The sequence below is a fragment of the Diceros bicornis genome, chromosome 36 (genome assembly GCF_020826845.1).
Source record: "Diceros bicornis minor isolate mBicDic1 chromosome 36, mDicBic1.mat.cur, whole genome shotgun sequence".
Lineage (NCBI taxonomy): Eukaryota > Metazoa > Chordata > Mammalia > Perissodactyla > Rhinocerotidae > Diceros > Diceros bicornis.
The window spans coordinates 26,270,274-26,295,353 of NC_080775.1; the positions used below are offsets into that span (position 1 = coordinate 26,270,274).

Consider the following 25,080-nt stretch of genomic DNA (forward strand, 5'->3'; position numbering starts at 1 on the left):
GCTCTGGGTTTTGAGTTCCCTCCTGATTGTGAGTTGCTGTGCTGGGAGTGGGGTTTATGGCAAGGTTATGTCTCAGCCTTCCCTACCTACTTCAATGTGTTTTCCCTTGTTTGCCTGATGTGAAGAGGTCACTCTGCTAGGTTTTAGTTTTTTTGAGAGGAAATTTTTCCAAAAGTGGCTATAGATTCAGAGTGTCTGTGGGAAGAGAAGAGTACAGGATCTTCCTATGTCGCCATCTTGAACTGGAACCCATTTCAGCAATTTCAAAATGTCATTCCCCTGCTTTTTGCCTCCATAGTTTCTGATGAGAAATATACTGTTAATATAATTGAGGAGCCCTTGTACTGAGTCACTTATGTCTTGCTGCTTTTAAGATTCTCTCTTTGTCCTTGGCTGTCAAAATTTGGTTACAATGTACCTTAGTGTGAACCTCTTTGGTTTATACATCTTGGAGTTCTTTAAGCTTCTCGAATATGTAGATTTGTGTCTTTTATCAAATTTGGGGAATTTTCAGCCATTGTTTCTTCAAGTATTCTTTATCCTCCTTTTTTTCACTTCTCTCCTTCTGGGATTCCCATTGTGAGTATGTTGGTATTGTTGATCTCTTTTACTCTGTTCATTTTTATTTATTTTTTCCTTTTTACTCTTCAAACTGAATAATTTCCATTGACCTATTTCTCAGTTTGCTGATTCTTTATTCTGCTTATTCAAACCTGCTATTGAAATCCTGTAGTGAGTTTTTCATTGTAAGTATTGTACTTCTCAGCTCTAGAATTTCTGTTTGCTTCTTTTTTATAATTTCCACATCTTTATTGATATTCTCTATTTATTCACACATAATTCTTCCAATTTCCTTTAACTCTTTCAGCATATTTGAGACAGGTGAGTTAAAGTCTTTGTCTAGTAATTCCAATCTGTGAGCTTCCTCAGAGACAATGAGTGCTTTTATGTGAATGGGCCAAAAAGATTTTTTTGCATGCTTTGTAATTTTTCATAGAAAACTGGACATCTTGAATATTATAAAGTGGTGTCTCTGTAAATCAGATACCCCTCCCTCTCAGGGTGTTTGTTGCTTGTAGGTTGTAGAAGTTTGTCTAGTGACCTTTATAAACTATTTTTCTAAGTCTGTATTCTTTATCATGTGTGATCTCTTAAGTCTGTTTCTTTAGCTGCTTTTCAGCTAGAGTTTTGACATAGATTTCCCTGAACATCAGGAGCCAAAAAATTAAAAATATGAGAGAGAGTGAGTGAGCATGTGTGTGTGAGAAAGAGACAGAGAGAGAGAGAGAGAAGAAAGAAAATAAATAAAAACCTAACTTTTTGTAGTCTTTGCAGATTGGTTCTGGGCTGGGGCACTCCTTTAGCTTAGCCAGGCCATTTACAACTCTGCCATAGCCTTCACTTTCTCCTTGCATTGAGCCTAGTGATTAGCCAGTGGTGAAAGCTAAGGGTTTTCTCAGGGCTTTTCTGAGCATATGTCCTGCCCTGAGTGGGTGTGTATCTAAATTCCCAGTGTATAAGAGTGTTTCTGAATGCCTTAATTTTACAAAGAAATTCTCTCTCTAGCTTTTCCTCCATGGCTTTTCAGTGTGTGCCTCAACTATAATGTTTTGCCCCTGGTGGCTGTGTGTTGTTAGTTTGCCTTACGATGTTTTTATGGAATGCCTGCTGCTTTTCCACAATGAATGAGTTCTGAACTGGGAAAAACAAGGGCAGTGCCTTGTGTCAGTCTTCTGATAGCTCTCAGACAGATTAGAACAGACAAACACCTCTTTGTGGATAAGGTCTCTGGAACAGGGACCAGGATGCCACACTACGAATGTCGGCTGCATTCTTTAAGACCACCACCACCACTGTGCCAGGAAGTGGGTTGGAACAAGGCAAATTAAACTGCCACAACACATTTCTATCATTTTTAAGTTGGCTTTTTCCAGATTCAGTGTTCACTTGATTGCTATAAAGCTTGTATTGTTGTCTAGAGTTCTGTCAGAGTTGATTTTGACAGTTTTAATTTTTTTGATGTTTTTCTGGTGAAACAGGCTCTTGGATTTTTCCTCTTCCCCCCTCTGTGCTGAAGTCACCGCAGATATTTTTTGCAGTAAAATTAAGTTTGGTATTGAAGCGTAGGAAAAACAACTAATGAACTGGAATCATTGGTTCCAACTTAGCAGAAACATGAATAAAGACCGTTAGGCAAGACCACAGTTAAATAGCTAACATTTCTGATTATTAATAAGTTTCTATACTGTAGTTGTAGTCCACTTTTTTTCAACCTGTTGGTGCTGTGAGTTAAACTCAGGGCCCAAAACCAACAAATTCCAGAGTAAAAGTAAATTGCTTTGTTACAACAAATTTTGATTATAATGAATAGTTTCTTAAAACAACCATATTGGTTTATAGGAGTTTAAGATAAGAAAGTAACAAGAGATGAACTTTAAAATCAGAAAGATTAATGAGAATAACAGCTACATAAGACATGTTTATTCCCATTCCCTCTTTCAAGTTTCTGGATTTTTTGGTGTAAATTTTTCAGAGGATGGAGGAGGGAAGTATATTATTGGTTATTGTGACTTTACTTTGACTAGTTACTGTGTTGACTTTCTCTAAGTGACCTTCATTTTAATGTTCAATAGACAGTGGAAGGAAAGCTCTGAACGTGGAACACTGTAGGAGTTTGGTGAATACAGATATTCCAGTTCCTAAGAAGGACGTTGGTTTAAGCAGGTCATCAGAGTGGCCTAGGGGAGTCTTGGAATTTTAGATTTCCTGGAACACTGCTCTGCAGATCCTGATTCTATAGGTTTGCAGTGAAGCTGAAGAATCTGTGTGTCTAAAAATTTCCTCATATGATTCTAATGCTCAGGCAGAGCTAGGCATCACATGCAGCAAAATGGCCAATTTTCTGATTTTTCTATTCACTTAGCAGGGAAGGGCTAAATTAGACCTTATTACACTTAGATATGCTTGGTGAGGGATCAACCTCTTCCTTGAAAGGAATGATGTCTATTGTGAGTAACGAATAGTTTACAATGTTTTTGAAAAGGGAAAGATGTTCCAGATTTTATCAGAAATTGATTACACATTTGGTGTAAGTTTTGTCATTTCCAAAATGTTAGACAATTTTGAAACAGTCTAAGAAACTCAATATACCACTACTTGCTATAGAATGAAGCTCAATTTGAAGTGTAAACTTTTGAAAAAATCTTACTATTTTTCAGTGACTCCACTGCAAGACAATAAATATGGAACCCTAAAATATATTCAAATAAAAGTTCTATATGAGGTAAATGCATGTAGGCAAGGAATAACCTTCATGTATGAAGGTGTGAGACAGGCAGGATGGGGATGTCTTAGGGACTAGGATGCCCAGGACAAAATAGAAATGAGATCTCTCAGTGATAATGGAGAAATGGGAGCAAAGGGTTCTCAAGGACCTACCAACATACCTGCAAGAGAATCAGTTTCATATTCAAGCCCAGAGAAGGCATGTATTAGACATTCACTCAGCATTTGTGGCTTAGTAATTTTCCTCTTCTCCTTGGGCATCCTCCAACACAGGAACCAGCTTAGCAAGATGGAGAGGAGGAGGATGTATGACTGCAGAGGCCTGATAATTCTTAAAATGGTTCATCCTACTAATTTTAACAACACAGTTGTTCATTCTTCCTCCCCTTCCCTCTCCCTTTTTTGTTTGTTTTCTAGGAGGTGTGGTTTCCTTTCCAGAAATTACGAGGTAATTTTTTTGAGCAACCCACTGTCGTCAAGTCCTTTTACCTATTGGGGCCATCTTTCTCATCCTTTAATTTATGCCCAGACTCCAGTAGTCGCAAGGAACAAGGCTGACTCCCCTCTTGGCTTGGATTCAGCCTGTGCTCTGAAAACCAGAACATCTCCAGAAACTGCCCAGAGGCCCATCTCCACTTAGTTTAGGATCCCAGGTCTGATGCCCAGAACACCTGTGACCTAGGTCCGGACGTGTGGCTTGGATCCGGCTCCTGCCCCCCAGCACTACTCTTTCTTCTAGAGCAGCTCCAACCCTTCTCTGGAACCCCAGCCCCTCTGAGCCCTGTGCTGAGTGACAAGTGCTGGGAAGCCTCCTGGTTGACCAGCAGGTCCAGGCCCCGCCTCCGCCTCCTCTTCGGGCTCCAGCTTCACTTCCAGTTCCAGCTGTGCTTCGGGTTCCAGGCTCCATCCGATCGGACTAGGAATCGGCCTCGCCTCAGCCTCTCCCTTGGGAGCAACCTTAGAGGGGCTAAGGCTCATTTCCTGGGAGGAAGGGAACGTCCTCAAGCAGGACAGCAGATTAGAAAGTTGCTACTGGACGGAGCGTCCATCTCCACCCCACCCGACGGTTTCCTTGAGAAATTCTAAGGAAGTCTGTTTGAGCTCGGGCTGCTCGCGCCCCGGATGCTGGAGGCTTCGTTGAGGAGCACGTAGTTTGACCCTTAGCCCAACTAGCCCCAACATTTGTCTGTGGTGTGCCTATCCCCTCAGGAGTTCAGTTACTACAAGAAACACCTCTTAAAGGCGGATAAAATGCATGCCTGTCCTGTATGACTCACAGTTTACTGGGAGAATTTGGCTTGTTCACAGGCACACACACACAAATGGCACAGATATTACGTGTGTTCTAAGTAGCAACTTTTACCTTTCTGAGGATCACCCAGGAGCGCTGTTCTCAGGGAAGTCTTTTGTGAACCTGGTACACTTAATTGTTATTTTTATTCTCTAACTACAACGTAAAATGTACATACATTCTCCTTGTAAAAAGTTAGAAGTAATTACATAAAATGAAAAGTGAAAACAAAACAAAACAAAACACAACCCTAAACCTTCCTTCTATGCCATTCCTTTTCTTAAAGTAATTGTTAGAAAAAAATGGGTGTTTGTCCTTACAAACCCCTTTCTATGCATTTACAGACATATCACAATATATGCAAATATCTTTTAAATAAATTTATTGTATTATTATTGCATGCAAATTGCATTTTTCACCTAATAAGTCCAAGGATCTTAGCATGTTAGTGCATATAAATTTATCTTATTCCTTTGAATTGCTCTATAATTTTCCAATGTATGGGTGAAACAAAAATTAATTCGCCATAATCCTATTGATAGACCTGTGGGTTGTTTAGAGTCTTTTGCTGTTATAAACAGTGCTAAGTGAATGAATGTCTTTTATTCAGAGCACAAGACAACTGTGAGATAACTTTTTAGAAGTAGTTTTATTAAGCCAAAAGATATCTCCTTTTAAATTTCAAGAGCTATTGATTAATATCCATAGAAGTATCAATTTACACCTTCATATAAGTGTATAAGTTTCTGGTTTGCCACAGTCTATCCCCAAATGTCAGTAAAGTGTTTGATTTGATCTGTGTTAGTAAAGTGTGTGATTTGTGCCATTGGTATCTTATTTTGGTTTTATTTTTAATATTTTGCTTTGAATCATCATATTTCCTCTTTGGGTGAACTGTCGTCTTACATTTTTTTCTGGTTTTCCTTTTGGACTGATGGGATTTTCTTCTTGATTTAAAAGAACCATTCATATATTAAAGAACTGATCATATTTTCCTGTGTTTTGAGTCACAAGTACCCCCAACCCCCACCCCAACCCCTGCCACCACTTTACTGATTGTCATCCTTATATTTGTAGTTGAATTAACAAATGATTTTTTTAATGAGTTCTGAATTTTGTGTCATGATAGACAGACCTTTCCCTTTCTGTGATTATAATTATCTATTTTTTTTAACATTTAAATATTGATCCATCTGGAATTTATTTTAGTGTAATGTAAGAGGTTAAGAATCAATGACATTGAGTGCTTGCTCTCAACCAAAAATTGTGCTACCTTTCTGTAATATGGAACTGCAATTGAAACATGGCTGCCCAATCAAGGACTACATTTTCAAGTCCCTTTGACTACCATGTGTGGCCATGTGACCAGTAATCAACTACAGAATGTAAGCAGAAGTGATGTGTGTCACCTACAGGCCAAGACCTTTAAGAAGTTCTCTGTCCCATCCGCCATCTAGACACAGGCAACAGGAGCCCATTTGAATTGCGGCACCATAAGTTGGCAGGAACTTGGGTCCCTGAATCGCCATGGACAAGATAGCTACTCAGTGACCAGGAACATCCACAGTGACTGTTACATGAGTGAGAAATATACTTCCGTTGTGATAAGCCACTAAAATGTTGGGACTTATTTGTTAAAGTGGCTAATATGGCTTGACCAATGAAGAGTCCCATGAAGAGATAGCTGTCCCTAACCACTCATGTCTGAGCACACTTCATTTTATTCAGTGAGCACTCTGCCCACTGCCAATGAAAGAGAAGTGTTAGTTACATAGCATTTGTAAAGCATTTGGAAGGGAGGTGGTTTATCAGCGGGTGACTTTCAGAGTTAACCACATGTTACAGTGGGAATTCTATTCAGTGCACCTGTGTCATCCACATCACTAGGCCAGACATGGCAGAATCTGAAAGTAAAAAGCAGAAGTATATCAAACCAATCCAGGCTTATTTTAATTCAACTATTAATAACACTACTCCGTTTAAAATGAGGTATCCAGGAAAAATTTAAATTAGGTGGTATACCAGGACAACAGCAGAAAACCAGTTTGGGCTGCTGGAGACAGAGTTAACAATTGCACAGGAAACTTATCAATGACCTATACTAAGCAAAGTAGGCTCATTTGTAAATAGGAATGGATAACCAAAGATTACATCTGAGAGCTACATGAAGAAGAAGCAAGATGAGCTAATAAAATACCTAAAGGAAGTGAACAAGAAATATTTGGTGATTAAGCTGAGGTTGAATTAAAAAATATTCAAGCATTACAGTATGCGCTCTTAGCTGCTCAACATCAGCCAGATTTTACAAGTGCTTGATTTTATGAAGAACTACTTTGAAAATCAAAATAGTGTCCTACTATGGTAGTGAACTGTTTGTGAATGAGTCCTCTATTAATTTTTGTTGCAATTTGTGCATAATCAGTTGTGAATCTTGAATCAAAGTGTTCAATGAAGGGAACACCATAGAAATTTAAAGTTTTGAAGGCTTAGTAGTAAATTGGAATTATTGAAAACAAAGTCTGTAAATAGAAAGTATTAAAATTGTCACTACATAAGTGAGAAGGAAATGAATAAATCAAACAAGGAGAGCTCAATGTACCTGATTTAATTTTGAAATTTTATAACTGTGATTTGTAATTTCTGAACTTGTGAGAAAAATTTTTTGATCAGCTTCCATTTTTGGGATAAATTTACATTTTGTAATGAATGGAATGAAATTGAAATGGCCTATTATTTTGCAACATCTCCATTTGGTTTGGCAAACATTTAAGGTAATCAGAAAAAGAGACAACTTATTTGATGAATTTTGTGTTATAAAATATTTATCTAAAAATGACAATCTCAATAAAATAAAACAGGACAGTAATGATGAAAATATTTAGACCAAAATATTTAAACATTTCCAAACATAGAAGCATAATTAATAACCTTCACATAGCAGAACTTTCCTGAGCTTACCAGGAATCTCACCATATGTAGAAAGAATATGTTTTCAATAAAATATTGGCTACAGAGAAGAGTCTATTGAAGGTGTCAACAAATTCAAATTTATTATTGATAAAATGCAAACTTAGAATATTACAATTTTATGAACCAACTAAAAATAACAAGAACATATTTGAAATTGGAGTCCCAGAAGGAAAGGGGAGAGACAATGTGGCAGAAAAACATTTGAAGAAATAAAGGCTAAAATATTTCCAATTATGATGGAAAATATCAGGCCACAGGTCCTAAAAGCTCAACAATACCCAAGAAGGTAAAATAGAAAAAACACCGTACACAGTCACATCATAATCAAATTGTTGAAAACCCAATAATAAAGAGAAAAATCTTAAAAGCAACTAGAGAAAAACTTAAACATGTTCCACAGAGAAGAACAATATCACAATGAAGGCTGAATTCTAACCAAAGCATTACATCAAGAAGACAATGCAATGACATTTTTAAAGTGCTGAAAGAAAAAAACCCTCTCAACCTGGAATTCTATATCCAGTTAAAGTATTCTTGAAAAATGAAGAGAAAATAAAGGTATTGTTTGATTCATGGTCAAAGAAGAAATCACAAGCAAAATGAGAACTTATTTTGAAATGAATGATAATGAACACCCATCATATAAAAATTTGTGGATACAGTTAAAACAGTAGTTAGAAAGAAATGTATAGCATTAAAAGCTTTCTTAGAAAAGAATAAAGGTTTAAAATCAATGACTTAACCTACCGACCACCTTACAATGCTAGAAAATGAAGAAAAAATTAAAATCAAAGTAGAAAAGAAGAAGGAATAAAGAGTAGAAATCAATGAATTGTTAGAGAAATAATAGAGAAAATCAATAAAGCCAAAAGTTAGTTCTTGGGAAAATTTAATAAAACTGATAATCTGTTGATCAAGAAATAAAAGGGATATAATACAAATTACTAATATCAAAAATTGCACAGCGGACAGCACTAGGGACATTAAAATGATAAGAAAATAGTCAACTGGCCACTTAACCAAATGGGTAAATTCCTTGTAAACTGAAACATACCAAAAGTGACCCAAAGAGAAACAGAACATCTGAATGGCCTTATAGTTGTTTAAAAAAAGTGAATTTGAAATAAAAAACATTCCCAGAAAAACTCCATGCCCAGAAGACTTCACTTGTGAATTCTACCAAACATTTAAGGAATGATGACATCAAATGATATCCACCATAAATTATGTATTTCAGACATTAAGAGACGAGGATTATTTACCAGTTCATCTTCTGCGGGCAGCATAATCCTGATATCAAAACCTGAGAAAGACATTACAAGAAAAGGGAATTGTATACCAATATCCCTCATGATTCTAGGAACAAATATCACTGACAAAGTATTAACAAAACAAAGAGCAAGGTATGAAAATAAATATGCCATGACCAAATGTGAATCATCCTAGAAATGTTGGTATAATATTAAAAAATAAGTCAACATAAATTGCCACATTCACAGATTAAAATAGAAAAATGACATGATAATCTTAATGGACAAAAATTATTTGATAAAATTCAATGCTCATTCATGATAAAACATCTCAGCAAACTAGGAGTAGAAAGGAGCTTCCTCAATCTGACAGAAACAGCTCTGTAATACCTTCTAGCATACTTAATGATGAAATATTGAACATGTTTCCTGTAGAGTTGGGAAACGGGAATGATGTCTGCTCGTAGTACATTTTCCCACATTTTACTGGATGTTTTAAGCCAGTGCAATAAGTCAAGTACGAGGTAAAGATTATATAGGAAGAAATAAAATGGTCTTTATGTGACCTTTACATAATTGCATAGGTAAAAACTACTAAAGAGTTACAAAAATCTACAAGAACTAATACAGGAACCTAACAAAGTTGCACAATATAAGGTAGGTATACCAAAATCAATTGTATTTTTATGTACTAGTAAAAAAAATGGAAAAGGAATTTAAAATTAATATTATTTGCAATGCCATAAAAATACTTAGAAGTAAAATCTACCTAAATCTGTAAGATATTCCTGAGAGAAATTAAAGAAGACATAAATAAATGGAGCAATAAACCATGTTCACAGATTGGAAGATTCCATATTGCTAGGATATTTATTTTCCCCAAATTGATCTGCAGATTCACCATAACCCAATCTTGATCCCAGAAGGCTTTTCTGATACATAGACAAGTGATTCTAAAATTAGTATCTAAATGCAAAGATCTTAGAATACCCAAAACAATTTGGAAAGGAAGAAAAATGTTGGACAACATACACAACTTAATTTCAAGAATCAATATAAAGCTTTAGTAGTCAAGCCATGTGGTATTGGCTTTAGTATAGACAAACACATCAATGCACAGAAATAGAACCACACATAAATTGTCAATTGATTGATTCTTTGACAGAGGTACCAAATAAATCCTTAGCTGAAAGGACAGTCTTTTTCACAAATGACGCTGAGACAAATAAATAACTATTATGAGAAGAAAATGAACCTCTATCCATACTTCCCAACAAACACAGATTTATGGATCATAGACCTAAATGTAAAATTAAAACTATTAGTTTTGAGAAGAAAACATAGATGAATTTTTTTGTAACCTTGGAATAGGCAAAGGTTTCTTAGAACACAGAAAGCACTAACCATAAAAAAAATGATAAACTGGATTTCAAAACTTTAAAAACTTCACTTCATCAAAATACATCACTAAGAAAATGCATAGAAAAGCCCCAGACTGGGAGAATAAATAATAATAAGTTGCACTTTTACATAATAATGCATATAGGAAGTACAATGAAAATAATATTTCATTTATAGTATAATATATTAAATACTTGAATTTCAGGCATAAATTTCTAATGATGAAATAAAAGGAAAAATAACTGGAAAGTTATACCTTATACTTGATTGTATAGATTATAATAAAGATGACAACACTTCCTAATTTAGTAAAGATATTTTAATGTAAGACTAATTAATTTTTCTCAGGATATTTTAAATAACATTTTTAAATGGGATTTCCAAGCCAAGAAAACATGCCTTTGTTTTTAGTTTATTGACTATTCTTAGCAGTGCGTTTTTATCAGATTGGAATGGGGCAATCAGGAATTCTATGACTGGTAGTTGATTTGTTAGTGGATATTCAAACAAGCCTTCAAAAAAAGGTTAAGAATACTGGAATAAAAATTAGGCCATGAGCAGCCCCAAATACCATGACAAGAAACATAATCTTAAAAAATGTTCTGAAGATGTATGCTTTAGCTGCAGCTAAAACGCACACCCCTATTACTGTTGAAAACGCACTCTGTAACACCGGGTAGCCTAGCTGATACAATGCCTCAATTGTTTTTTGGTTTACTGAGGGCTTTGAACTGGAAACAAATGCATAGGAAATGTGTGCAGAAAAATCGAAAGAAAACCCTATACAAATAACAAGATTAATCATGGATATGGAATCAAGATTGACATTCCAGAATGCCATGAAACCCGTGACTCCCACAATCACAGAAGCAATAGCAAAAGTTACCCACAAGGAACACAGTGGATGAGGAATTAACAATAAGGAAACGATGAACATAGCTGTTGATGCAACAATGACATTTCGAACAGTGTTTTCTAATATTGCAGCATACTGATCAAAATATATGAATGCCTGGTTATACACCATTAGGGGAATTTCACACTTTTCAGCCAGGCTTCGTAACTGGAATAACATCATCTTCTTATTGTTTGCAGAAGAAACACCTATGGTCTGAATGAAGGCCCGGGAAGTAATGATTTCATGTGATGATGAAATATTAATATCATACACAAAAAGTGGAAAATCCATTAAAAAATTGGAAATACTGTTTATAAAAGTATTCTTATCATTTATATCTTGTCTGTTATTTTCCATATATCGCACATATTCTCGTAACCAAAACTCTGTAAGATTTTTATCTACGTAGTCATTGTTTTCAAAATCTGCCAGACATTTTTCCAATCTTTGCCTAGCATCTTTATTCCAGTAGTCAAGAATTTCAGTAACAATAACCATAACCCTGGGACCATAATCTGAAAAATATTCTTCATCAATATTAAAATACGGTGTGATGTAGGAATCGTCACTTGCCAAATTTCGAAGGTCTAAACCTTCCTGCACTTGGAAACACCCATATACACTACTTATGATGTACAAAATGTATAAAAGCACTACAAAAAACTTGGACTCGGTGCTTGTGAGAAAAGGGCCAAAATAGTCTCTAAAGAACAAATTCATTGGATGAATATCAGCTTCCTGTTCATCTGGGAGAGAATCAAATGGGAGACAGCAGGACTTTTTTAATGAGGAACATTTTTGGTCAGGAGTTTCTGACTTTTTCAACCAGCGTAGACAGACTACTTCTCTTTTACCATCGAGGGCCATAAATGCTCCAAAACAGGTGATGTTATAAAAATAACAAAAGAGCAGGGTTGTTCCTGTATAAATGCAAAAGTATTGTACGGACCTGAAAGAGGTCATAATCCCTGTATAGAAAGCCAGGACGTTGGTGATGGTGGTGATTGTAATGGACACTGCCACTTTTGAATAGACACTGGACAGCCGCTGTTTTATACTATCCATGAGGCTGGTCTTCTGCCAGGCAGAAATCATAATAAACATGTCATCGACCCCAACACCTGTTAAAAAAAGAAACAGTATCTTCATACATATTAATATCCATTAAAAATTAAACAGGTCAAACCATTTTCTTTGTCCATCTCTTAAGGCCTTTTTATCTTGCGCAATCTGTGCTTGGATGCTACTTTCTTTGATTGCTTCTGAATCCACAACAGAACTCCTTCCTCTGTAGTAACTCTGGGCTTTGTATATACTGCTATTGTTTGCCCATAGCACAGTATACTCTACTCCTAGTCTTCATTTAGAGTGTTTTAATGATGAGTCAGGAAACCTGGTTGCCTGGGTGTTAGTCAAAGCAGGATTAGCAATGTATCTTTGATTTCATTAGATTTCTTGAGAGACCATTTTCTCCCATAAACCATTTCACACTAATGTACGAACACATTGGGCCAACATTCTGTTGCTTAAAATATAAGCTGGACTAATTTGTTTTATAGTTAGCATCTAGCTATCAATGTGGTATGATTTAAGAGGCACAGGATAGTTTATAGACATACACACACATACACATACACACGCAAATGTAGTTTTCCTGCTAGTCTGTTTTTGATACTCGGAATGCTATCATTCAAATTTCACTTACCCAGAGTAAGGCATTATTTCATTAAAATGCAAATATTCTTGAAATCAGAAATATGTACCAAAGTAAATCTTAAGAATCCTTTACCTATTAAGCCCAACTAGGTAATTAGTTCTTTTCCACAATGACGTTTCATGATTGGTTTGGAATAAAGAGGACAGAACGTCTCAAGACTTTGAAATCATCGTTGAAGACTGGGAAAGGAGGACTACAAAGAAGAAAGGAGACTGGAAAGGACAGCCTGAGCGTGTTGCAAGTAAATTTCACCTCCTTCAAACTGTCCACTAGAGTTGACACGACTTTCACTCATGGACACCTTTGTTTCCATGTGTATTGCTACAAAATCAATACTTGGAACTGAAATGCTGATCTTAATGTTAATTTGGGGGGATCTTCTCCATGGATTACATGGAATGGTACTGGGAATTGCAATTTTGCCTCTAATTCAGACGTTCTATGGGTGTGATCAAGGTGGACGGATCTAAATTGAAACACGAGTCTATGTAGTCTGTCATGAACCACATCCTGACACTCCCACTGCTCAGCTTTGAGGATTTCAATTGCGCTCAGCTGGACAAAAGGGAAGGCTCAGAGTGCTAAGGACCAAGAATGAACTCATTGGTATTTATTAGGTATTTAAAAACTAGTTTTATTATTTATAGAAACTTGTTCAGAAATTTTCCTTACACATTTCTCGCTTGAGTTGCTGAAATCACACACAGACACACACACACACAAACATACTCTCTCTCACACTCCTATGTATACACAGACTATACAAACATGGTTTATATTAAGTCAATTATATACACTTTCTAGTTATTTATGGCTGTGGGGCACACTAAGTGGTTAAGTGTGAGTGTGTACTAGGAAGGTGTGCCCTGAAGAGCTAGAATAAATAAATTGACATCCAGTATACAGCCCATCCACTATCTCCCCCAGGAAATGAAATATTATTTCTTCCCAGTTGCTTACTTTCTCAAGCTTATTGTAAATAAATTCTGAAAGTATAGGAAAATACAAAGAAAAAATTTAAACAACTGTAATTCCACCCTTCAGGAATAAGCCCTGCTAACATTTTTATGTATATCCATCCAGAATTTGTTCTATACAAATATATACATATAACTGTATTTCTCTCAAACATCTTGTTTCATAACCAGCATTTTCCATTTAACATTATATATCTACCTCTTCTTAAAGACCGAATATGATTCCAAATTTTTAATATGTTATGTATGAGTTGACCAATCCCATGTTGATAAGGGATTAGGTTGTTTTCAATCTATTCCTGTTTTAAACCACACTGAAATGAATACATTTGTCCTACTTTTTGAGCACTTGTCCAATTATTAGATATGGAAATTCCTAGAAGTGGAATTGGTAGGTCAAAGATATTCTCTTTTTTTTTTCTTTGGTGAGGAAGATGAGCCCTGAGCTAACATCTGTTGCCAATCCTCCTCTTTTTGCTGAGGAAGATTGGCTGTGGGCTAACATCTGTGCCCAACTTCCTCTACTTTATATGGGATGCTGCCACAGCATGGCTTAATGAGTGGTGCATCGGTGTGCGCCTGGGATCCTAACCTGCGAACCCTGGGCCACTGAAGCAGAGTGTGCGCACTTAACTGCTACGCCACCGGGCCAGCCCAAAGATACTCCCTTTTCAATTTTTAATTCTTTTGATTTGTTGGAAAATTGAACTAAAAAAACTGTGTACCAATTTACAATTTTCCCCCAGCAGAAAATGAGAGTGTTCATTTGCACACAACCTTCCCAAAACTTTCAATCTTGCTAATATTTATTAATCTAATAAGAAAACAAGGTGTTTCACTTTTGGTTTAATTTGCATCCCTTGATTAATTGAAAGGTCAAATTTCTTTTCTTACATTTTTGGTGACTTGTATTTTGAATTTTTGGTGTGCCTGTTCATGTCCCTTGTCTGTATTTTTCCATTTGAGGTACCAGATTTTTCCAACTCTAAAGACACATAATTCAATTTGATTTTCTTCTTTCCTGACACCTCATTTTGGATCTGTAGAGCCACCTAAATATAGTTATTTTGCTTAATCTAACATAAGCTCCTTCCCTTAACTACCCCACATCCCCACATCCACAATGTGTAGCCTCATGCTTTGTTTTACTCACCTAGAATAAGAAATGGTGAATTTGCAACTATGATCACAAATGGCACCCCAATGTACAACATCAGGCCAAAGCCGCTCACCACTGCCAAGGCAGCAGAAATCACTCCAAAGGCTGCAACCCACATTTTGTTGCGTACACAGTCACACCTGTAAATTTGGAGGGAAAAATCATGGAATTTGTGGTGGTAGCTTCCATACTGAAATTCCATCAATTCATAACATGCTTGACTTGGACACCAATTCAGAAGCCTCTTGGGCAAATTTTCCCATACCTGTCTGCTGGAGACCTTTAATTCCCAGGCACTATCCCAGACCAACTGGAAGAAAAAAAAAAAAGAGGGAACAGAACGGTTGGGAATCTGTACTTTTACCAAACTATCCTGGGTGACTTACTCAGCTAGCCAAGCACGAATCCACTGACTGGCATTTCAGAACCACAAAGATATATCAGAACACTGCAGATCGTTAATTCCACTCTGATTTTCAAAGGGATGTGAATGGAATACAACAGTAAATGGAGGACAAGCTGTAGCAGAGAAAGTATCCATATCCAGTTATCTTCTCACCCAACCCCTGACTCCAACTAGCCATAAACACAATCCTAAATAGCTCCCGTATTTCAAAGCTCGTTGAATATGTATTGTGGTTAACAAAAGTATGAAAGCCTCCTTCTCAAACATCTTCAGGATTCTCCTTTACTGGTGAAGTGGGCTCTAGAAAAGGTGCTACTAATTGCAAAAAAAAATTGAAATGTAGTTTATTTTGAATAACACAACCTGCCTGTTTCTTTGTTGGACCAACAGCAATGGGAGTATATATAAAGAATTTTAAAGTATGGATTCAGTACTTTACCTCCCCAACAACCACAACATTACACTGTAAAATATTGACAACCGTCTCTGGTTTTATATTTTACTCATTTGTTAACTGCTTCAAAACAAATGACTGATACCTGCCTCTAGATGTTTCCAATAGAAGAGAGAAACTAAGTTTGGATTGAAGACTAGGACAGTCAACTATGGAAATGGAGCCACTGATTCCAAAACAGCAGGAACATGATTAAAGACCTTCTTCAGGCAAGATCACACTAAACTAGCTCAACTTTCTTATTATAAAAAAAAATTTCTACACCATGGCTGTATTTCACTTTTTCTCAACTGCTAGTGCTATGAGTTAAATTCAGGGCCCAAAATCAACAAACACATGCACAAATTCCAGAGCAAAAGTAAATTACTTTGTTACAATAAATTTTGATTATAATGAATAGTTTCTTAAAACAACAATATTGGTTTATACGAGTTTAAGATAAGAAAGTAACAAAGATGACCTTTAAAATCAGAAAGATTAATGAGGATAAAAATTACATAAGACATGTTTATTCCCATTCCCTTTTTTCAAGTTTCTGGATTTTTTGGTGTAAATTTTTCAGAGGATGGGGGAGTGAAGTATATTATTGGTTATTGGGACTTGACTTTGACTAGTTGCTGTGTTGACTTTCTCTAAGTGACCTTTATTTAATGTTCAATAGATAGTGGAACACTGTAGGAGTTTGGTGAATACACCTGCAGATATTTCAGTTCCCAGCAAGGACCTTGGTTTAAGTACGTTACCAGAATGACCTAGGGGAGTCTTAGAACTTTAGATTCCCTGGAATCCCACTCTGCAGATCCTGATTCTAGAGGTTTGTAGTGAACCTGCAGAATCTATGTATCTAAAAATTTCCTCATATGATTCCAATGCTCAGGCAGAGTTGGGCATCACTGGCAGAAAAACACTCAATTTTCTTAATTTTCTATTCACTTAGCAGGGAGGGGTTAAATTAGACATTATTATCCTTAGATATGCCTAGTGAGGGACCCACCTCTTCCTTGAAAGGAATGATGTCTATTGTGAATAACGAATAGTTTACAGTGTTTTTGAGAAGGGACAGATTTTCCAGATTTTATCGGAAATTGATCTCATATCTGGGGTAAGTTTTGCCATTTCCAAAACGTCAGACAATTTTGAAACAGTCTAAAAAGCTCACTATACCACTACTTGCTACAGAATGAAGTTCAATTTGGAGCATAAACTTTTGGAAAAGTCTTACTATTGTTCAAAGGACTCCACTGCAAGACAAATATGGAACCCTAAAATATGTTCAAATAAGAGCTCTGTATGAGGTAAATGCATGTAGGCAAGGAATAACCTTCATATGTAAGTATGTGCGACAGGCAGGATGAGATGTCTTAGGGACTGTCCAGGAGGCCCACCTAAAACAGAGATAAGAGATTCTCAGTGATACAGAAAAGTAAGAGCAAGAGATGCCCAAGGAACTTACGAAAGTGCTCACAAGAGAATCAGTTTTATATTCAAGCCCAAAGAAGGCAAGTGTTAGACCATCACTCAGCATCTGTGACTTAAGAACTTTCCTGCTCCCTTTCCTCTTCTCCTTGGGCATCCTCCAACTCAGGAACCAGCTTAGCAAGATGGAGAGGAGGAGGAGAAGTGATGGAAGAGGGCTGGCAAGTCCTTTTTTCCCCATTAAGGGCTACGCCATGAAGCATGCTCCACCTAACCAAAGGAAGGGAAACCTTAGCTTCAAATCAAGTTGCCACTTTTGTTTATTACATGGACATGGAGATTTTAATTCTAACTGGAAGACTTTGTGTCCTGTAAGAATGACCACAAAAGTCACAGCGTCTGCCCGAGTTTTCACGGGGCAGAGGAAGAACTTGCTCTACCTACAAAACTTAAAGGAAACAAAGGAAGACAAAAATAAAGTTGTTGTTTATACCTCATGAGTCTTGTATGTTCAATATATTGGTTACACAGGCATAAAAAAAGTCTTCAAAGACAAATATAAATCATCTTCTAATTGCCTTTAATACAAGAGTTTACAGATAAGCAAGAATTGATATAAATTTGTATCTTCAGAATCAATTATTTAGTAGAAAAGTTTTGTCAAACCAGTTGTCGGTACCTTGTAGATCCTATACTAATTTAAAGAAATTCTTTATCCTACTAAAATTTAACAAGACTGAAATTTGTTTTCTTTCTTCTCTCCTCCCTCCCTGCTTTCTTCCTTTGTTTTTCGTTTCTTTGTTTTCTAAAAAATGTTGTCTTTCTTTCCAGAATAACAAAGTTATGAGGTAGTTTATTAACTCTAAAGAGGTACCCACTGTGGTTAAGTCCCTTTACCTACTGGGGCCTCATCTTTCTCTACTTTAAATTTAGAGAGTTAAATTATATTATTTGTTCCCAAATCTACCTACACACGAGAATCAACTAGAGAAATTTTTGAAATATAGATTCTCAGATTTAACCCCTAGATATTTGATTCAATAGGGCAGGGCCTCAGAATATGCAGTTTTAGGCCTCTCTTTTTGACTCTGATGCGAGAATCACTGGAATAATATAATCTGTAGAGTTCCTTCTACATCTAAATTCTATTCTTTGCTGATATTTTTCACATTTTTACTTTCTGATCACAAGAGCTCAAACTAATCCTAATGCCTACATAACATTTTTTCACTGCTTAGCAAGGTCAACTCCAAAGCAGAATAATGGAGATACCCAAGTCAGTTAAATTAGAGCCTAATTTTTTTATATAGTTAAATGTACTAGTTCAAATTTATAATAGAAGTAAAGACTTATTTATTAGTTCTATCATATCTGTCTCCAAATGGCACAATTCATCATAATTGGTACAATATGTAAGGTAAAAAGCATATGCCAAATCAAACAAAACTAGCCACAATTTCTAGTTACTATTCCATTTGATTGCATACAATTGCTAATGGACAAAATTTTTAAAAAGCCATCAGGTTTATAAAATATGTGTTTAGTGCTGGACATCAGCAAAACACGGAGTAGAAATTTCTCAACTCTCGTTCCCCAACAGAAACATAGAAAAAGAAGCAGAAATTGTCAGAACAAATTCTGTGAACTCTGGAAAACAGTCAAAAGTTTACAGTAACCAAACAAGTGCTGAATCCAAAAAAAAAAAAAAAAAAAAAAAAGCACTTCAAAACAGTAGGAAGGTCTTGTAGCGATTTTACATGTCCTACCTCACCCCCTCTCTGGTGTGGTAGAAGTCTTAAGGTGGCAGTGACTATAAAGCAGCAGGTGTGTTAAAGTGACCACAGTCTTAAAGTGGCAATAGTCTTAAAGCAGCAGCAATCTTAAAGAGGCAACAGCCCACGTTGCTGGTATGGGACTATATCTCTGTTTCTGAGGGGAGCAGAGCAGACCTTTTGTAAAATATTTTATATGTCTGTTCTAAACTGTCTGGGGGCTACCTGAAGGAATGATGCAAGGCACTCCTCTGTTTTGTCTCACTCAACACTCAGACTGGGAAAGCTAGAGACACCACAAGCTGAATTAACAACCCTAACATGCATAGGGCAAAAGATTACAACCCAAACATACAAAAGACTGCCTAAGGCAAAAATGGGAAGCATTTCTCTGGGAATTTAGGGTGTGTATACTGGAGAATTTAGAAAGTCACCCAGGGCAAGATGTATGCTCAGAAAAGACCTGAAAAGACTCTAAGCTTTCACCTAGGGCTGATTCCCAGGCACAGCGTAAGCCTGGCTACGTGTTGAAGGAGGGCCCAGGCACAGAACCATTCTGCAAACACTGGGAGAGCTCCTGCCATCAAAGGAAATCTGTCAAAACACTAGCTAAACACAAGCTAAGGAACAGAGACTTCAATGACCACATAAACAAGGAATACAGCCTTGGCAATAACGGTTTAGGAAAGTCACTAACAAAATAGACTACTAAAGTGGGGACATTACTACTGACCTTACAGAAATAGAAAGGATTATAAGAGAATACTATAAACAACTTATGCCAACAAATTGGATAACATAGATGAAATGCACAAATTCCTAGAAACACACAAATGACCTAAACTGACTGAAGATGAAATAGAAAATCTCAACAGATATGTAACAAGTAAAAAGACTGAATCAGGAATCAAAAACCTCCCAACAAAGAAAAGTCCAGGACCAGATGGCATCACTGGTGAATTTTACCAAACGTGTAAAGATGAATTAACACCAATCCTTCTCAAACCCTTCCAAAAAACTGAAAAGGTGGAAATACTTCCTAACTCATTCAACGAAGCCAGCATTACACTGATACCAACGCCAGACAAAGACATCACAAGAAAACTACAAATATCTCCTATGAATATAGATACAAAATTCTAGCAGATCCAATTCAATAGCATAGTAAAAGAATTATACACCGTGACAAAGTGGGATTTATCCCAGGAACGCAAGAGTGGTTCAACACGGGAAAATCAATCAATGTAATACATCACACTAATAGAACAAAGGATAAAAACCACACGATCATATCAATAGATGCAGAAAAGGCATTTGACAAAATCCAACACCCTTTCATGATAAAAACACTCAAAAACAAGGAACAGAAGGAAACTTCCTCAAAACGATGAGGGCATTTATGAAAACTACACAGCTAATATCATACTCAATCGTAAAGGACTGAAAGCTTTCCCTCTAAGATCAGGAACAACGTAAGGATGCTCACTTTCACCAATGATATTCAACATTGTACTGGAAGTGCTAGCCAGAGCAATTAGACAAGAAACGGAAATAAAAGGAATCCAAATTGGAAAGGAAGAAGTGTAACTATTCCTTTTCACAGATTACATGATCTTACGAAAATTCCAAAGAATCTACAAAGAAAACTAGAGTTAATAAACAAATTCATTGAAGCTGCAGGGTGCAAGATTAACATACAAAAATTAGTTGTGTTTCTGTCCATGTGCAATGAACAATTCCAAAAGGAAATTAAGAAAGCAATTCCATTTAAATAGTGTCTGAAACAATAAAACACTTAGGAATAAATTTAATCCAGGAGGTGAAAGACTTGTACACTGAAAACTACAAAACATTGGTGAAAGAAACTAAAGAAGACCTAAATTAATGGAAAGACATCTTTAGTTCATGGAGAGAGAGACTTAATATTGTTAAGATATCAATCTCACCTAAAGCAATCTACAGATTCAACACGATCTCTATCAAAATTCCAATGGCTTTTTTTTTTCAGAAGTGGAAAAGTCAACCCTCAAATTCATATGGAATTGCAAGAAGCCCTGGATATCCAAAATAATCTTAAAAAGAAAAAAGTTGAAGGACTGAGATTTCCAGATTTCAAAACTTATAACAAAGCTACAGTAATCAAAACAGTATGGTACTGGCATATTGACAGGCATATAGACCGACGGAATAGAACTGAGAGTCCAGAAATAAACGCATACATCTACAGCCAACTTATTTTTGACAAGGATGCCAAGTGCAATCAACTGGAAAAGAACAATATCTTCAACAAATGGTACTTGAGAAACTGGATTTCTACACGTACAAAAATAAAGTTGGACCCCTATTTCACATCACATACAAAAATAAATGAAAAATTGATCAACAACTTAAGTATAAGAGCTAAAACCATAAAACTCTTAGAAGGAAGCACAGGGTAAATGTGCATGACTTTAGACTTGTCAATGGATTCTTAGATATAACACCAAAAGCATAAGTAGCAAAACAAAAAACAGGTAAACTGGATTACATCAAAATTAAAAACTTTTGTGCCTTAAAGGACATTATCAAGAAAGTGAAGAGACAATCTACAAAGTGAGACAAAATATTTGCAAATCATGTATCTGATAAGGGTTCAAAATCTAAAATATATAATGTACTCATCAGCAACAGGACTCAACAACAAAAAGACAAACAACCCAATTGAAAAATGGACAAAGGACTTGAATAGGCATTTCTTCAAAGATATACAAATGGCCAATAAACACATGAAAAGATAGTTAACATAATTAGTAATTAGGGCAATGCAAATCAAAACCACATGAGATACCACTTTGCACCTACTAGGACGCCTATAATCAATAAAACAGAAAATAACTGTTCGTGAGGATGTGGAGAAATTGGAACCCTTATACATTACTGGTGGGCTATAAAATGGAGCAGCCTCTGTGGAAAACAGTTTGGCAGTTCTTCAAAAAGCTAAACATAGAATTATCATACAGCCCACCAATTCCACCCCTAAGTATACTGAAAAGAATTGAAAACAAGGACTGAAACAGATATTTGTATACGAATGTTCATTGCAGCATGATTCATAACAGCCAAAAGGTGGAAACATTCCAAGTGTCCATCAACAGATAAGTGGATAAACAAAATGTGATATATCCATACAATGGAATACTATTCAGCCTTAAAAAAGAACAATGTTCTGATACATGCTACAACATGGATGAAACCTGAAAACATCATGCTAGGTGAAATAAGCCAGTCCCAAAAGGACAAATATTGTATGATTCCACTTAAATGAAATCTCTAGAATAGGAAAATTCATACAGACAGAAAGTAAATTAAAGGTTAAAACCAGGACTGGGGAGATGCAATGGGGAGTTAGTGCTTAATGGTTACAGAGTGACCCCATCTGTTTGGGGTGATGGGAAATAATTGGAAACAGATAGTTGTGATGGTTGCACAATAGCATGAATGTAATTAATGCCACTGACTTATACACATAAAAATGGTTAAAATGGCATATTTTGTTGTACATATTATATATATTTTACCACTATAAAATATTTTTTAAAGCAAGAGTTAAAAAACTAATAAAAATGTTTTACCTGTAGCATGATATGACTGCAAACAATATGATTAGAAGGTATGCCAAGTGAAACAAAGGGATCACTGTCATAGAAGTTGCCTCAAATTCCAGTTCTCGCGAGAGTGATGTAAAGTAGACCACCTGCCACAAAAATATACTCAGATAAATAGCTTTTAATTCTAATATTTATGTGTGAGTTACAAACACTATTGAAACACTCTAGTTTATTGATTGACATATGTTAAAATTCAGTCAAAGATCAAAATACATGGATTGTGATTTTAGAATAAAGAAGATAATAAAGATTTCCTTTTTCCCACAATTATGGCATGCTTTCCAAAGTTTCTTTCACAGATCCAAAGTTTAAAACTCCTGAATATACAAAATCTGAATTTCATTTAAACTGTGAAATCATTAATGACTGTACAAATTGTGGCTTTTTCTAAATTTTTATTAGGTTGCTATCTTTTACTATTTTAATTGCATAAATATCATTTCAGAAAGGCTCGAAAAGTCTTTTTCCAGTAGGGTGTCTCACTTTCACCAGGCTTATTCAGAAGTATTAGTAGGTTTGCTGGCCCAACTATTGAACAGCTAACATGGCTGAGCTAGTTAGATTTTTCAACAACACCATAGAACTTTTGCTTCAAAGTTTGTTTTTTGATTCCAATGAACTCCAGATGAGTTTTAGGTGGCTCCCAGAAACAGCAAAAACTTTAACTAAAAGCAAGAAAAAGTAATTTGATTAGAAAACCAAACCTCAAACGTAAACCAGAAGAACAATGTGTGTACTGAACAGACCTACTTTGAGGATGTAGGATTTGTGTTTTCCACCAGACTGTTACCAAGGATTTAAGATTTGTGGCATCCTTCCGGGTGTTAGTTTAAGAAAGCTGGATTAAGTACCAAATACGGTAAGGACACTCAGCTTCAAGTCAAGGACTCGTCCAATGAATAGTCAGAAGGGTTATTGCGATGGAACTTGGACCAAGTCTTTCCTTATCCCTCCCACTTTCCGCTGCCCTCCCTATAAATCCCAGCCCCCAGGTACCTGGATCTTCTTCAGGGCCAGACTCTCTTCAATGTTGCTGAACTGGTTCAGGAAAAGTATCAGCCACGCCTTGCTCCGCTCGTTGTCCTCCCCGTCCTCAGTCTTCAGGTAATACAGCAGCCGCATGGCTTTAGCCTCCAGGAGTAACTGGTTCGTTCCTACGCTCTCGCCTAAGACGATGCCTCCAACGAGGCTGGCGAGGTAGAAGGGCTGGCCGTTTTGGTTGCAGATGGGAAAGGTGATGTTTTTCAGGTTGAGGCTATTGTTCGCCCGCCAGGCGGCCAGAAGTGGGTTGGAGGGCACGCAGTGGCCCTGGTTCTTGGCGCACGCCTGACTGTAGTGGATCCGCGTTCCGTCTTCCTGTGTCACATACAGAGCCTGCACCGCGTCGTCCAATTTACTAACTTCTGATAAGATTTCTTGTTCCAGCAGCGAGGCAGTGTTGGAGACCACGAGAATCGACGCGAAATTGACCTCGGTGCTCTGCCTGGAGGCGGAGAAACGATAAGAGTCGTTGGTGGTGAAATGTCCCCGCACAAAGCGCCGCTCAGCTTTGGCCGGGCTGCCGATCGGAGTGTACTGCTCCTCGAGGTCTTCATCTTCGTCCTTGGGCAGGTAAACGAAGCCAGTGCCGAGAGCGGCCGTCAGCACCATCGGCGCCAGCAGGAAGATCCAGGGGTGCGAGCCCACCTTCCATCCCAGCCATCCGAAGGCGCGGGAGAGCGGCGCCTCCAGGCAGTCAGTGCGGCAGCGGGCGCTCGAAAACAACTGATTTCCCAACTGTGAGGCGGACAGAGAGGAATCCCGCCTCGCCGGCACCGCGCCTGAAGGTGGCTCCTGCGCCGACGCCCCTGGTGACTCTGCGCTCTGCCCGGAAGCCCAGCTAGCCTCGGGTTCCCGTCTCTGACTTGACTCCAAAAGCCGCTCCGACTCCTGCCTTGAGGAGGGGGGCGGCTCTGACTCCTGCCCTGCCCCCAGATCCCACCCGCCCGGGGGGTCTGGCGCAGGCCCCGCCTCCGGCTCCCGCTTCTCTGATGCTGACCCGGGCTCAGGCCTCTCCTCCGGCTCCACCCCTGGCGCAACCTTAGAGGGGCTAAGGCTCATTTCCCGGAAGGAAAGGCAACGTTCTCAAACAGGACGGCAAACTGAGAAGTTGCTGCTGGACGGAGCGTCCATCTCCACCCCACCCGACGGTTTCCTTGAGAAATTCTAAGGAAGTCTGTTTGAGCTCGGGCTGCTCGCGCCCCGGATGCTGGAGGCTTCGTTGAGGAGCACGTAGTTTGACCCTTAGCCCAACTAGCCCCAACATTTGTCTGTGGCGTGCCTATCCCCTCAGGAGTTCAGTTACTACAAGAAACAACTCTTAAAGGCGAATAAAATGCATGCCTGTCCTCCACGACCCACAATTTATTGGCAGAATTTGGCTTGTTCACACACACAC

The 25,080-nt window shown here is 37.4% G+C and overlaps 1 protein-coding gene across 1 annotated transcript; it reads right to left on the reverse strand.

Annotated features, from left to right (window-relative positions):
• Positions 1–7,390: 7,390 nt before the first annotated feature.
• Positions 7,391–24,767, reverse strand: LOC131398833 (patched domain-containing protein 3). Its single transcript, XM_058532682.1, has 4 exons — positions 23,640–24,767; positions 22,608–22,729; positions 14,943–15,088; positions 7,391–12,216 (listed from the first exon to the last, which is right to left on the reverse strand). Exons 1-4 carry the CDS (start codon positions 24,741–24,743, stop codon positions 10,712–10,714), a joined length of 2,877 nt encoding a protein of 958 aa, XP_058388665.1. The 5' UTR covers positions 24,744–24,767; the 3' UTR covers positions 7,391–10,711.
• Positions 24,768–25,080: the final 313 nt, after the last annotated feature.

Excerpts from the sequence above, each read along its gene's own strand:
- LOC131398833 (XM_058532682.1), bottom strand. The coding sequence starts at position 24,743 with ATGAGCCTTAGCCCCTCTAAGGTTGCGCCAGGGGTGGAGCCGGAGGAG. Across the intron at positions 22,730-23,639 it reads TGGCCCTGAAGAAGATCCAG|GTGGTCTACTTTACATCACT; the intron begins GTACCTGGGGGC and ends TTTTTGTGGCAG. Across the intron at positions 12,217-14,942 it reads TTCACCATTTCTTATTCTAG|GTGTTGGGGTCGATGACATG; the intron begins GTGAGTAAAACA and ends TTTTTTTAACAG.